Source organism: Urocampus carinirostris, chromosome 14 (assembly GCF_059441175.1).
Source record: "Urocampus carinirostris isolate Australia breed hairy pipefish chromosome 14, RoL_Ucar_1.0, whole genome shotgun sequence".
Lineage (NCBI taxonomy): Eukaryota > Metazoa > Chordata > Actinopteri > Syngnathiformes > Syngnathidae > Urocampus > Urocampus carinirostris.
Window position 1 is genome coordinate 1425811 of NC_142362.1, and position 14295 is coordinate 1440105.

Sequence of the window (14295 nt, forward strand, 5' to 3'; positions counted from 1 at the left end):
TGTATGCTTAGTAAGGAAATATTTTCACGTATCAGGAAAAAAAAAACTACAATCATGTCAGTCATATAGCGCTCATAATAATATCTAGTCATTATACTGTGGTTATTATTACCGACAAACAATAGAAGTATTGATTCATTGATAACTTGTATCGTCTAAAAGCGTGTGAAAACCAATGTCCGCATCCTCACGAGGATCAAATTGGTCACGGATGACCCTCGGCGTTAAAGACAATTTGTTAAGGACAAATCGAAGATTATTTTCTATTTTCCAAATCCGTCAGTTCTTTTGAGTTGGGAGAGAGAAGTTGGGATCAATAAATTCCTCAATCGATACACACTTTTTGGTAAAGCAACTTGAATGTTAGAACCAACAAATGGATTGAGTTTGATCACATGACCCCGATTTTAGCTAAACTGCAATGGCTCCCTGTTAGCTTAAGATGTGATTTGAAGGTTCTGTTGGTAGTATACCAAATCATGCATGGACTTGCTCCCTCAGATTGAATTTCCCCCTATGTTCCGGTCTGGAGCCTTCGCTCTGAAAACGCTGGTGTACTGGTGATCCCAAGAGCCAAGAAGAAATCTGCAGGTTTTAAAGTGTTCTCCATTCGAGCCCTGGTAGAATGCTCTTCCCCCTGAGATTGGATCTGCAACCTCCGTGGAAATGTTTTAATCTAGGCTTAAAACACACTAATATTCTATAGCATATGAATAACCTAAATTTTATGTTGACAATATCTGTGTATTATTTACCCTCATGTAGGTTTTAGATCAGGGGATGCTGTCATAATAAACTGTAGTTTTCGATAATCTGTGGTCTGTGCAGCCCTTTGAGACTCCTTGTGATTAAGGGCCAAACAAATAAACATGACTTGAGGTTTTTGAGTTTTCCCTAACCCTTATGTAGGTTTTAGATCAGGGGATGCTGTCTTAATTGTCTGTAGTTTGCAAAAATCTGTGGTCTGTGCAGCCCTTTGAGACTCCTTGTGATTAAGGGCCAAACAAATAAACATGACTTGAGGTTTTTGAGTTTTCCCTAACCCTTATGTAGGTTTTAGATCAGGGGATGCTGTCTTAATTGTCTGTAGTTTGCAAAAATCTGTGGGCTGTGCAGCCCTTTGAGACTCCTTGTGATTAAGGACCAAACAAATAAACAGGACTTGACTTGAGGTTTTTGAGTTTCCCCTAACCCTCATGTAGGTTTTAGATCAGGGGATGCTGTCTTAATTTTCTGTGGTTTGCAGTAGTCTGTGGTCTGTGCAGCCCTTTGAGACTCTTTGTGATTAAGGGCCAAACAAATACACATGACTTGTAACTTGAGTTTCAGACACAGACTTAACTCTCGAGTCAAGGTGCTACAGTCCTGGACACTTGAAGCGGATTCTTTGCCCTGAGTGGTTTCTGTTTTGTTCGGTTCCTTTGCTTGACAGACGAGTCAAGTGTGCCGGTCGGCTTTTTAAGAAGCTAGAGAAGCATGAAGAGTATACGCTCATACTGAACTCGGGTTCTACATAAAACACAACAATTTTGTTCCTGTCATGGGAAACGCATGAACGGTATTTCCTCGATTTTCAGGGTTTTGATCCGCTGATCTGCCAAATTGTTCTACCCTCTCCAGACGTCATAGCTTGGGCAGACCTGACAGCAACTATTTTGTTTACTTTATAAAGGGTTTGTACGGGTACTTGATATCCTGGAAAATGCTTGAATTTTAACGTTGTGTTTTCAAGGCCAGGAAAATGCTTGAATTCTTCATTTTCCTCATTGTAAGCTTTTTGTGTTTTTCCTTGCCCTCGTGTAGGTTTTAGATCAGGGGATGCTGTCATAATAGTCTGTATTTTGCAATAATCTGTGGTCTGTCAGCCCTGTTTTGTGGTAGTCAGCTCATGAGATCATTCTTGCAAAGACGGAGCCATCCCATCCAGGACTGTCTGGTGAATCCAACTGTGTAAAACATTTCCTTCCAAACACACGACAATGCTGATGGATTGGGCAAGACACTGAATCCCCAATGTCCCCAATAAGCATGTCGGCAGCCTTGCATGGCTGCATGGCCGCTATTGGTGTGTGAGTGTGTGTGTGTGTGTGTGTGTGAATGGGTAAGTGTGAAGCACATTGTAAAGCGCTTTGGGAGGTCTTGGGAGCGCTATAGAAATCCAGACCTTTTACCATTTAGCATCTTGATTATCCTCAAAACGTTTGGAGGCAGACTCCCTATTGGAGTGTGCGTGTGAAGCACATTGTAAAGCGCTTTGGGAGGTCTTCATTGACTTGAAAAGTGCTATAGAAATGCAGACCATTTACCATTTACTTATCACCTTTGGGGAGGGGCGCTGTCCAAACCTCTCAACCATTTGCCTGTTGAGTAAAAGCTGCATTCTTCGGGTTGATCTTCCCTGTATACAATGGTGTGTCCCCTTGTCCCTTCTCCCACCATTTTACCATTTGAGACTCTTTGTGATTAAATAAACATGACTTGACTTGACATTGTTGCCATTGACACGTGTCTTGACAGTCTGACTCTTTAGACCACGCATTTAATGAAGAAAAAATGTCAAAGGTGCGTGAAAATGATAATAATATGGCGTTATCGTTTGAAGCGTCGCCGTCCCCTACTGGTCGCACTCAGAATGACAGCTCTATTTAGGAAACCTTCTCTTTTGGCTTGACTCTCTAGGTCCTCAAACGGCTCCTGAGATTGTTTTTTAATAATAATCAATTCGTAAACACAACTGCTTTCAAGAAACCTCACACTCGAGGAACGTCGCCTGGGTTTTGTGGCGTCCCCGAGCCGGAATTTTGCACGTGTCGGTCCCGGTTGATCCCGTTCCCAAAAATTCGGCACGTTTTTCTTTTGATGCGCTCGGCACGAGGACGGTATTGCGCTATCGCGGCATTCCGGCGTGGGAGGGAAAGCAAGGGGCCGTCTTCGCACCGAGACGTGGAAATTCAGGCTCCCTGCGAGGGGACGTAACCCAGAGGCTTCCATTAAATGGCAGCTGTTAAAAACGCCATCAGGCTGTTAAAAGAGGACCACGTTGCCCACAATGCACTATGGCTCCTCAAGGGCTTCAGATGATACTTTTCTTTTAGGTTTTTAAAATACATCAAGTGATTATTAATTGATGTTTCAAGCCGATATTCTTCCAAGATTACAATTTGACATGAAACTCTAGGAAATACATAAAATAATACATCTCTATTTGGATAGATGAATAAATAAATAAATATAGAAATTTATTTTCAGATAATTCTGTTCTTTTACCAAAAATAATTCATAAAATTATTCTTAACATGAAATAGATATTTACATTTTTTGTACTATAAACAAATCTTATACGAAATTTCAAAGTATATCGGGGGATTCATCTAATTTTACGTATTATTTAAAAAAACATAAATAAAATAGGCAACTCTACTTACAGATAATTTAAATATTGTTTATCTTATTTTGCTATAAATAAATCTTGACAAATCTTTAAAAAAATAATCTAATTTGACATGTGTTATTTTTGACAAAAAAAAATCAAAATACATTTTTTTAAAGTGGGCAGATATACTTGCGATAATTTAAATGTTGTTTTTCTTATTTTATTATAAATAAATCTTAATAATAATAATACTACGGAAAGAAATGATTGATTTTGCGTGTTATATTTATATATATATATAAAATTTATTCTTTTAACTAGAGTGAGCAAAGATACATGATATTTTAATATTTTTACCATACATAAATTTTATAAAAAGATGAATTGGCTTATTTTATGTATTATTTCTTTTTTATTACGAATAAATCTCAAAATAAAAATATTTGAAGTAGTAAATATATTTGTTGACAGTTTAAGTACTGTTCTGTTACTACTAACACATTTTCTAATCTACCTTTTAAAAAGTTAGGTTGATTTAGCTAATTCAAATTTAAAATAAAAATGTTATGAAAGAAATCTCAATGAAGAAAACAAATATATTTAAAGGGACACATATACCTGCAGATAATTTAAATATAGTTTTTTTTCCATTTCCTATGAATAAATATAAAAAAAACTAAACATTTAAGTTCATTTTCCAATTTTTCCTATATTTTTTTAATTTAATTTAAAAAGAATCTCAAATTAAGTTGTTAGATAAAAAAATATATATATATTTTCCCTAGAAGTAAAAACCTTAAAACATATCAGAAAACAATTTTTTAATAAAAAAATCATTTGAAATTTCTTTAAATGCGAAATACTATTTGACTTTTTTTCATTAATGTTTCCAATTTGACTTTTTGCTGTAGAAAATAAACAATAAATAAAATGACTCATACAAAATAAAAATTCCCGAATAACCATGTAGAAAACCTTTAAAAATGAATTATCAGTACCAGTATTATGATGTTGATTTTTTACTTAAATTATCATGTTACCAAAATGACAATATAAAGAATAAGTATAAGCACTTTGGTACACTGAAAGGACTACTGTAAAGGGCTGTGTCAATAAAGTACTGTACAGTTAACATGAACATTTTATCATCATTTGTGGTTACCGTGGGTCAGGAGGCAAACCAATGTATTGATTCTGGTAAATAATTTTGCTGTGATTTGGGGTTGTATTATATGTTTCATCTGTTTTCAAGTTTAGCTATATTTTTTGCTGTTTTCCTCATGTTGAGGTTTTTGAGTTTTTCCTTGCCCTCATGTACGTTATAGATCAGGGGATGGTGTCATAATAGTCTGTTGTTTGCAATAATCTGTGGTTTGTGCAGCCCTTCGAGACCCCTTGTGGTTAACATCTATTCAAATAAACATGACTTGACTTGAGGTTTTTGAGTTTTCCCTTACCCTCATGTAGGTTTTAAATCAGGGGATGGTGTCATAATAGTCTGCAGTTTGCAACAATCTGTGGTCTGTGCGAGGTTGAGTTTTTCATTGCCCTCATGAAGGTTTTGGATCAGGGGATGGCATCATAAGAGTGGTTTGCAATAGTCTGGTCTGTGCAGCCCTTCGAGACTCCTAGAGATAAAGGGTGTCACAAATAAACATGACTTAAGGTTTTTGAGTTTTTCCTTGCCCTCATGTAGGTTTTAGATCAGGGGGTGGTGTCATCATAGTCTGTGGTTTGCAATAATCTGTGGTCTGTGCAGCCCTTTGAGACTCCTTGTGATTAAGGGCCAAACAAATAAATATGACTTGAATTGACATGTGAATTTTGTTTTAATTTTGGGTTTGCGTGTTATTTTGTGTTCTGCCTTTTATTTTATTGACATGTTTTTGTCACCAAGTAGCCGTAATCCAAGATCCAATGTGGCCGGCATGGGGGTTTTCATGTTTATCTGAGAAGCGACCCTGTTATGCAACTCTGACCCCCACCCAATTGCCCCCCGGTCGATTACACAGAGGGAGAGAGAGAAGGGGTCCTTGAGCGGAGGCCAGCTCGGAAAGCGGAGCGGCTGAGAAAAGGGACGGCCGCCATTGTGCGGGAAAAAGGTTGCGCCCACCTGCTCGCCAAACTAAGATAACAGACTCGTTGTTGAAGGGCAGACGGGAACAAAGAGGGGCCTGTGAAGCCCCTTCCTCATCGACCCTCGCAACCCGTTTACTCTCGGCTTTGATTCCCTACAAGGCGATAAGCGCACCTGTACAGATACGGATGCTAGTTTTATCTTCTCTCGACCAAAGTTTTGAATCGTTCCACTGTCAACCTCTTGAGATTTCACCCCTTACTGCTCCTGTCAAATTGGCCTAAAATCCTAATTCAAACAAGTCCATTGAATGAAAACTTTATTCGAACATCAAAATAAAAACAGAACAAAAAGAATAACTCAACAACAAAATAATGTTATATATGTTCGAAAAGGGGTAGTATGAAGCAAATGCTTATATTCCCTACCCCTTCATCTTCCCCACCAAATATACCAAAGATATAACAACAATTGTGATGATATTAATAATAACAGTTATGATATAAGAATAGCAACAATAACACAAAGTTAACTAGACGCACTATTCCCAATCTCTCGTATCACTCATACCCCATTTTCTTTATCTCTGTATTCCCCCAGGAATGTTCCTTTTTATTTAAATTTAAAGATGTGAATAGTTGGACATAGTTTGATCCCGTCTTGTAGATTGTTCCAAAGTTTGACTCCGCACACAGACACACACATACTTTTCCTGGTGGTTCTCACCTTTGGGATGATGAATTCACGACAGCCCCTTAAGTCATAATTTCCCTCTTTCTGAATGAATAATTTATGGATGTTTTTTGGCACTGTATGATCAAGATATGGTTCTAATTGGACGTTTTTGGAGGATTAAAAAGGGGCTGTTGTCAAGTTTTGTAATGATTGCCCCAGACTTCGGCACAATATGTTAAGTATGGCAGAACTACAGAACAAATTAATAAATACAATGCATTATAGTTTCAAATGAATTTGGCTTTAGTAATGATTGAAATGCTTTTAGATACTTAAGTTTGTATGTGTCTGATGTGTGTTTTCCAGCTTCATTTATTGTCTCTGATGACCCCTAAAAACTGAATTTCTGATGCAGCACCATCCATTTTTACATCTCAATCTTGATTTGCCTTGCCATTACCAAAGAATATGACTTTGGTTTTATTTAAATTTAAAGATCATTTATATATATATATCCATCCATACTTTTAGGCTAATTAATTCACAATGAATACAGGTTACCAAATCAATATAGTTATCATTTGAATAGAAAATGTTAGTGTCGTCTGCAAATATGACTATTTTCAATAGTTTTGAAACATTAAAATTGAGTTGAATGCTGTTTCTTGAACCGTTTGGAGAATATGGACACTTTTGGTCTCCTTTGAAAGGAAACACGCTTAGGTTTTGTCCTAATTACTGCAAGTGCTATTTACATTAAGTAGGTTAGGCTGGAACACACAGAAACAGGTTTTTATTCTCCCCTGGATTTCCTCTGCAATCACATGCCTGCAAAAAGAATGTAGCATGGGCATCTTAGATGGAAAAAGAGGTGAGACACCTTGTCAAATTTGATCAATAACTGAAAAACTAAACTTTTTTTTTAACGGTAGGTCACAAAGTGGCTATTTGTAGACAACCAGTTTATGGCCCTAAAACCGTGTATTTTACTCTGGCCAATTTTTAGACATTGTGAAAGAGTTGTAAATGTTTGAATTCTATTTCCAGAAGTCAATCACTGACACGTGATAATTGTGCGCAAAAATAGATCCTGGGTTGCATTTGCGCACGTTTATGATAGGCTCTGATTTCATTCCAGCCCTTAAAATTGTGTCAAATTACGTTGGGAATTTCAATGGCTAACCAATGGGTCAATCCATTTTATAATCGGTCACTATTGGCTAAAGATTTTTGAAAACAAATTGGTCATGGCGTTTTTTTCTTCAATACAGGCTTGTCACAGGTTAAGGACCAAGAGTGGTCAATCAAAAGGTCAGACGTTCACGTCCGTATTGGAAATCATCTGACGGGTCTTTATATTTTTAAAGGGGAGTTATGGATCCAAACAGACAGATTACAACAAAGATCTTCAAACAAAGCAGGGATGCATTTTTTTTTACTCAGTCGGCATTATCGCGTGTTGGAGTAATTATTTGACACGGTTGGATACACTGGACTCTCGTGAATGTCACCAGACCAAATGTGCGGGGAATCGGGTCATGGGTAGAATTTCACAGCACTTTTGGGTGAGTTACACCAGATTTATAGTTAGAGTATCTTGTCTCAGACTGATGGTGATGTTTCTGTGAGGAGTACACATACCACGCCCTTACAAAATGTTGTATTTTCCCATACAAAATAATCTTACACCATATTTTTTTTTCAAACGTGTTTATGTAGTTTAACATTTTATATTGTACATGTGTTTCCTTATATCATTTATATATTGTCAATTAACATTTTTTGTGAGATACTGAGTTGCTCGACATGAATGAGGTTTATTATAAAATGAAGTCGCTTGGACGTTCACTGTAGAAGTAAAAAATACATGCAAATAGAATGAAGTAGAATAATACATTTTCTTATTTTCTGCATGAAATTATTGTTGGTAATATACTGATTCAAGGGATAACTACAAACCTGTCTTTTTTCCATTTCTCCTTTTATACTTCCTTTTTTTCTTAATTTCTTTACACAACATCATCATTCGTAATATAATGCATCAAAGCAAGTGAGCCGTTGGAGAGCCGGCTCTCTTTCATGAGTTTAGCCGAAAAAGCCGGTTCTCTAAAAAGAGACGGACTTCCTTTCACTACATCAAACCGCTCGCTTCGTTTGAAACGAAAAAAAACGATACCGAGATAGAGGCTACCGCGGCGAACTCGTTTGACTCGATTGATTTGCCGTTTGGCGATCGTCGGTGTATACCGGATGGTACCCATCATTGACAAATTTGCCTTTTTCCGTACAGATTTTCTTGTAAGTCGTACACGTCTTAAAATGCATAAAAAAGTACTTTGTACGGCAAAAAACGTACAGCTTGACAGCTATTAGTACATCTTGAAATGATCATCAAATATTGAATTTGATAGAGTTGAAGCTTTCCAATGATATGTGGCATGACCGATTTTAGTGACTGGAAGACACGACTTTGTCGTTTATCAACAGTCTGATGGCCGTCGGAACAATAAAGGGTTAAACAAATGCTTGAACAAGTAAAAAGGTTTTCCTTTTTGGTTTCTGTGTTTAATGGAGAATTGAATTCTATAATAATTGAAAAAAAGACTTTTCCTATCACAAGTTCTTTTGGAAATGAAACCCCTGCGATATACAAGGGTTATATGTAGACGAAACGTTTATTAAATCTACTTATGATTTAGGGTGTCCCAATGTATATATATGTATGTATAATTGTACTCTCTTAGAAACAATTTAGCCACTCAGAATGTAGAACACAACACAGGATGAAAATCTGTGAAAGGTGAACCATTTTACAGCGAGGTATTACTGTATGTAATCCGTATCCTTGCAGCCTTTTTTTGCCATATTTTTTTTCCAAAGTCACTCTATTTACCTTTAAAGAACCTTAGTGTGTATCACTGTGACTCACCTTTCCGTATGCTTGCTCAGGACGGCGTCATCTCCGTCCGGGACATCGACCTGGTGATGTCAGAAGGCCTGGGAATGCGTTACGCCTTCATCGGTCCCATGGAAACCATGCACCTCAATGCCCCTGCAGGTAACGTCTTTGAGGTGTTCACCTGGAAAAAGAATTTATGTTGTGGTAAAAATCTCAAAATGGCCCCATGAAACAAAATGGACAGTTCCATTGGTTTTGGAGGCTCATTTGATGCTGTTGGGAATTAAATATCAGAATGTACCGTTTACCAAATTGTTCGAATTAGTTATCTGACTCCATTCACCCAACAATTTATGCACGCTCGTTTCTTGAGGGAAAAGATGAACAAGAAAGCAGACATTTTCACACGGGGCCGATTTAATTTTATTAACAATTGAACTAAGTGTACTCCATCGAAAACGGACAAATTAGTTTCGTTGGCGTCTGTAGGAAGCCTTTTTCTCAAGTCCTTTAGCTCTCTCCTATTGGCCCTCTTCTCCCCGCATAATGGTGTGCCGACTCCTCCCATGGGCGTGCCAAGGAAGCCCACCCTGGGCTTCACCATCTCGTCGAAGAGCGTTGCGATGTCCGGAATACTCAAAACAACACCGAGCGTTTCTACGTCATCAGGGCCTTTCTGGGTCTGGATGTGCTGCTTATCTTATTAGCCTTACGTCCCTTTCCCGCCGTTCCTGTAAATAACATTTTCCACCAGGGTGCCCTGACATCGCACCACAGCCCAGCCAGTGAATATCTTTTGCATTAAATGTAATTTGTATTCGATCGTATGAAAGCCTTTATAGTCAAATGTGTGAAAATCCTCCAATGCCGGTGTACCTATTGACCTGTTTGCCAAGTGGGAAATTGTCAGTTTTGGAAAGGACGCCATTAATAATAACACTGTTATGAAACGACGTTATTCTTTAGGTAACAGGGTAATCAACTATCCTTATTGACTGTCAAAAGCTGTGTGTTACTTTGATTAAAGCCGTATTCCATTCTCCTGAGAGTTGTTTAGGTCATGTCTTTTCACATCACCATTCAAAATAGTGACTACTGTTAATCTTGTTGCCAACATTGTACTTCCACTCAAAAATGTGATTAAATGTGCAACTGACTCAATAAGCCCCAAAAAATGTTAGTATTATGCCACAAAAGATACCAGGAATAAAAGAAATGGAAATCTTGTGAAAGAATTGTAAAAACAAATGACGTTTGGAGGCCCTGCAACATGAGTCGATTCATTCAAAAGTGAAAAATAATGTTTGCATTGCCGGAAACTCAGCAAAATGTAACGTGATGTCAAGTTTTGGACATGTTTGATAATGACTTAGTTGCCACACTTGGGATTGCCGTTGCTCACTCTTGTTTCAAGCGTTGCTCACCGACTTTGTGTGAACGCTCAGACCCGTAAGGAAAATTACAGGGAACATTGCCCCTGAGATAATACGATTTCCCGTGTTTTTTTTCTTATTTTCTAAAAAAAAACATGCTAGTTATCATATCAGTCTCCAGAAGCAGGACCTCATCAGTTCTCGTCAGGAAAAAACAATTAGCGCGCGTCCCGGCTCATAAAGGAATATCTTACATCTAAGTGACGCGTCCTGCTGCTGCATACATGACATGCTATGCCGGGCGCTGTTGCCGAGAGTCAATGTCAGCTAGATGGAGAATATCGGCCGAAGGTGCGAAAACCGCAGTCGCCGGGACTGCGAACGGGAACACCTCAGGGGCCCGACAAAGGGGTCTTTTGAAGGCTGAAGACCACCCCCCCCTTCCCCCCATCTCGCTCGCACCGGTCGTCAAAAACTCGCATGGCGTCCCCAGCCTTATGCTCAAAAAACACTGAAAAATCATTGAATGGCAGAAGCATGTACAAGTGCAATTGACCTGGGACTGACACCATAACGGACGGCAGTAAACCGGAGTTTAAAAAAAAAAAAAAAAAAAAAAAAAAAAGAAAAGTTGGTCAGGCCAGTAAACAGTAAATGGTGAAATGTCCCCCTCGCGCAAATGTCACTAAAACGACTTTATCACTGTGAATTTGTGAAACTGGAGTGTCATGCCCAATTTCGTTGTCACAATATGTTAACCCATTTTGTAACAATGACAAAAAGGGTATATTCTATTCTATTTTATATCTGCCGTATTTTCAGGACCATTTGGCGCACCGTGTGAAAGGGCGCCATATTCGTAGCTGGTTCTATTTCTCAATTAAACCTATAGAGGGCGCACCCGCACAATAAACCCTCTGCTCGCATGAAGTGTTTTCCATTGCGCATACAAAGTGCTCTGTGCTTTACAGTTCTAGAACATTCCCCTAAAAATGAGATGAAATGAATGCAGGGGGCTGGTTCGGCCATTTTGTGGCACACCACAGACTAGCATACAAGTGTGTGTATTTAAAAATACAGCATTAGCAAAACTGAGTTGGGTTGTGGTCTTTTTAAGTATTTATTACAAAGTAAAACACACGGATAAAACCGTGTCGGAGTACGTTTTTCAGCTCCGTCCATTTGTGAACCTTCGATTCATCTTCAATCGTCTCGCAACTGCTCAGTAACAGCATAGAAATCAACACACGATGGCGGACGAAAACATGAAAAGCATTCAATGGAGGGAAAGTGAGTTTTCGGATCGAATTCATATCCGGTGGACAACTCCGTTCAACTTTCAGTAGCACAATAACTTTGATATTGCTAGATAAGCTAGCATCCATGAGCACTTCCGCTAACAATGCATTGCATGTGACACCACGGGTCCTCTTCCGCACAGGCGGGATATGTCGGCAATCGAACAAGAGACGCTTGAAAGTCACAGGGGACGCATAGAAGTCACATTTAGTTAGAAATAGATAGATAGATAGATAGATAGATCTTTAGTTAGATCAGATAGATAGATGGATGGATGGATAGATAGATGTCTAGGTATATGTCTAAATATTGTCTAGATAGATAGATAGATAGATAGATTTTTAGATAGATAGATAGATCTTTAGTGAGATCAGATAGATAGATAGATAGAGATAGATAGATAGATACATGGATGGATGGGTAAATAGATGTCTAGAAAGATAGATGTCTAGATACATAGTCTAATTTGGTTCCACTTAACGACTGTGTCTCATATGAAATTGTCTCCATTGTCTTTTTTTTCAGCTTCAAGTTTGATGCCCAAAATGGGGCAACATGACAAAAGGCCCCTGGGGGGCAATACTTATGCTACGCCCTGTAACACCATAATTATATTAACTGCCAGAGCAGACAAAGGAATGAAAGAAATTTCCCTCAATACCTAAGTTGTGCACTGTTTTAAGGGTTAAAGCACCACAAACGAAATGTTTAGACTACAATGAAGCTAAATACTGTACACCAATGTTCCCTGTCATTTTCCATACGGGTCTGAGCGTTCACACAAAGTCGGTGGGCAACGCTTGAAACACCAGTGAGCAACGGCAATCCTAAGTGTGGCAACTAAGTCATTATGGCAACATGTTCAAAACTTGACATCGCCTTACATTTTGCTGAGTTGCCAGCAATGCAAAATTATTTTTCACTTTTGAATGAATTGACTCATCTACGATTGCAAAGGTTGTACGGCCTACAAACGTCATTTCTTTCACAAGATTTCCATTTCTTTTTTTTTCCTGACATATTTTGTCGCATAATATTAACATTTTTGGGGGCTTATTGAGTCGGTTGCACGATACACAACTGTATTTAGTCAAATTTTTTAGTGGAAGTACAATGTTGGCAACAAGATTGACTTGGTATCATTGGAAATTATTTGAATGCAACACAAACTTTTTCTTCTTTTTCCCTGTTTTTTTTTCATTCCTTTAAAAAAAATCTCATTGTGTTTAATTTTTCTTGGCTGTTACTTTTTTCTTTTTGTTCTCTATTTACTTTTTTTCCTATGTTTCGTTTTTTTCTCAGCTTTTAACTACTTTTTCATTTTGGTGTTTTTTTCTTTTTTGTTCTATTCCCCCTTCTTTTAAGTCATTTTGTGCATAAGTTTACATAAGATTTGGTCATATGGGGATGAAAGAAGCAAAAACAACCTGAAGAGCCGTTTAAGACCCGAAAGAGTCGGTTCCTTTTAGTGAGCCGAGCCGAAGAAGCCGTTTCTCGAAAAACTCTACTGACTTTACTCAACTTCGTTCTACTTGGACCTTGACTTCAAAATACCGCATTTAGAACACAGCGTCAGGGGAACTCGTGTATTTTGACCTTCATGCACTGTAACTTTGACTTAATTGGCTTCTTAATTAGCAATTTGGAGCCCTGATTTTTGTGAGCCGGCTAGATTTTCTTGTGCGCGGAAAAGCTCTGGGCAGTGCGTAATTGCGCACGCACGCAGCTTAGAGGGACCATTGTCTGAAAACGATTCCGCAAACATTTCAAACTCTTCCGTTGAATGCGGTTTTGCGGTTCGCGGTTTTACGTCTGGGTCAACAACAATAAAAGGACGAGCGAATCTTTACGACGTTTGACCTTCATCGTCGTCTAAAAACCAAGCGTCGGGTTTCCTGTTGCGTTAATGTGTAGCGCGTTTTTTAGAGCGTGCCATTAATCATTGGTCAAGCTCAATTTCTGACGCCTTCCTCGCCCCAAAACGACGAAAGCCATCGATAATGGGCTGCGACGGGGCAGGAAGTATGCGAATGAGATCAGATTTGATTGTAGAAATTAAAAAAAAAAAAATCTGTACAATTTTATATGTATAAATTAGGGAATTAGGGAAAAAATATATAAAATGGAATTAAAAATGTATTAAATTGACATGAAATGGAACAATAAAAGAACATAATTAAAGAAAAATATAAAAATGAAAAAAGGTGGACAAATTATAAAAAAAATGTCAATAAAAAAAAGCTATGTTAAACAATAAAAGAGATAAAGTATATGTATATATAAACATACATACATAACTAAAGAAAAAATAAAATGTATGATAAAAAATAAGAATCTTTGCATCGATTAAATTAATAATAAAAAGAAAAAATATAAATACAAAATAAATGAATGGGGGTGTATATATCATTAAATTAAAAAAGTTATATGGGTAATTACATTTTTTTTTAAAAAAACAACATAAAATATATTTAATAGAGAGAAAAAAGAAAAACATCGAATCATGAAAAAAAGAAAAGTAATGATTACATTATATATATATATATATATATATATATATATATATATATATAAACATAACTAAGGAAAAAATAAAATG

General features: G+C 37.5%; 1 protein-coding gene across 1 annotated transcript in view; it reads left to right on the forward strand.

Annotated features, from left to right (window-relative positions):
- cryl1 (crystallin, lambda 1) overlaps nt 1–14295 on the forward strand; it is a 32802-nt gene that overhangs the window by 16258 nt on the left and 2249 nt on the right. The window contains exon 7 of the mRNA XM_088353332.1: nt 9075–9183. Coding sequence (XP_088209458.1) covers nt 9075–9183 — 109 coding nt within the window. The remainder of the gene's footprint in view (nt 1–9074; nt 9184–14295) is intronic.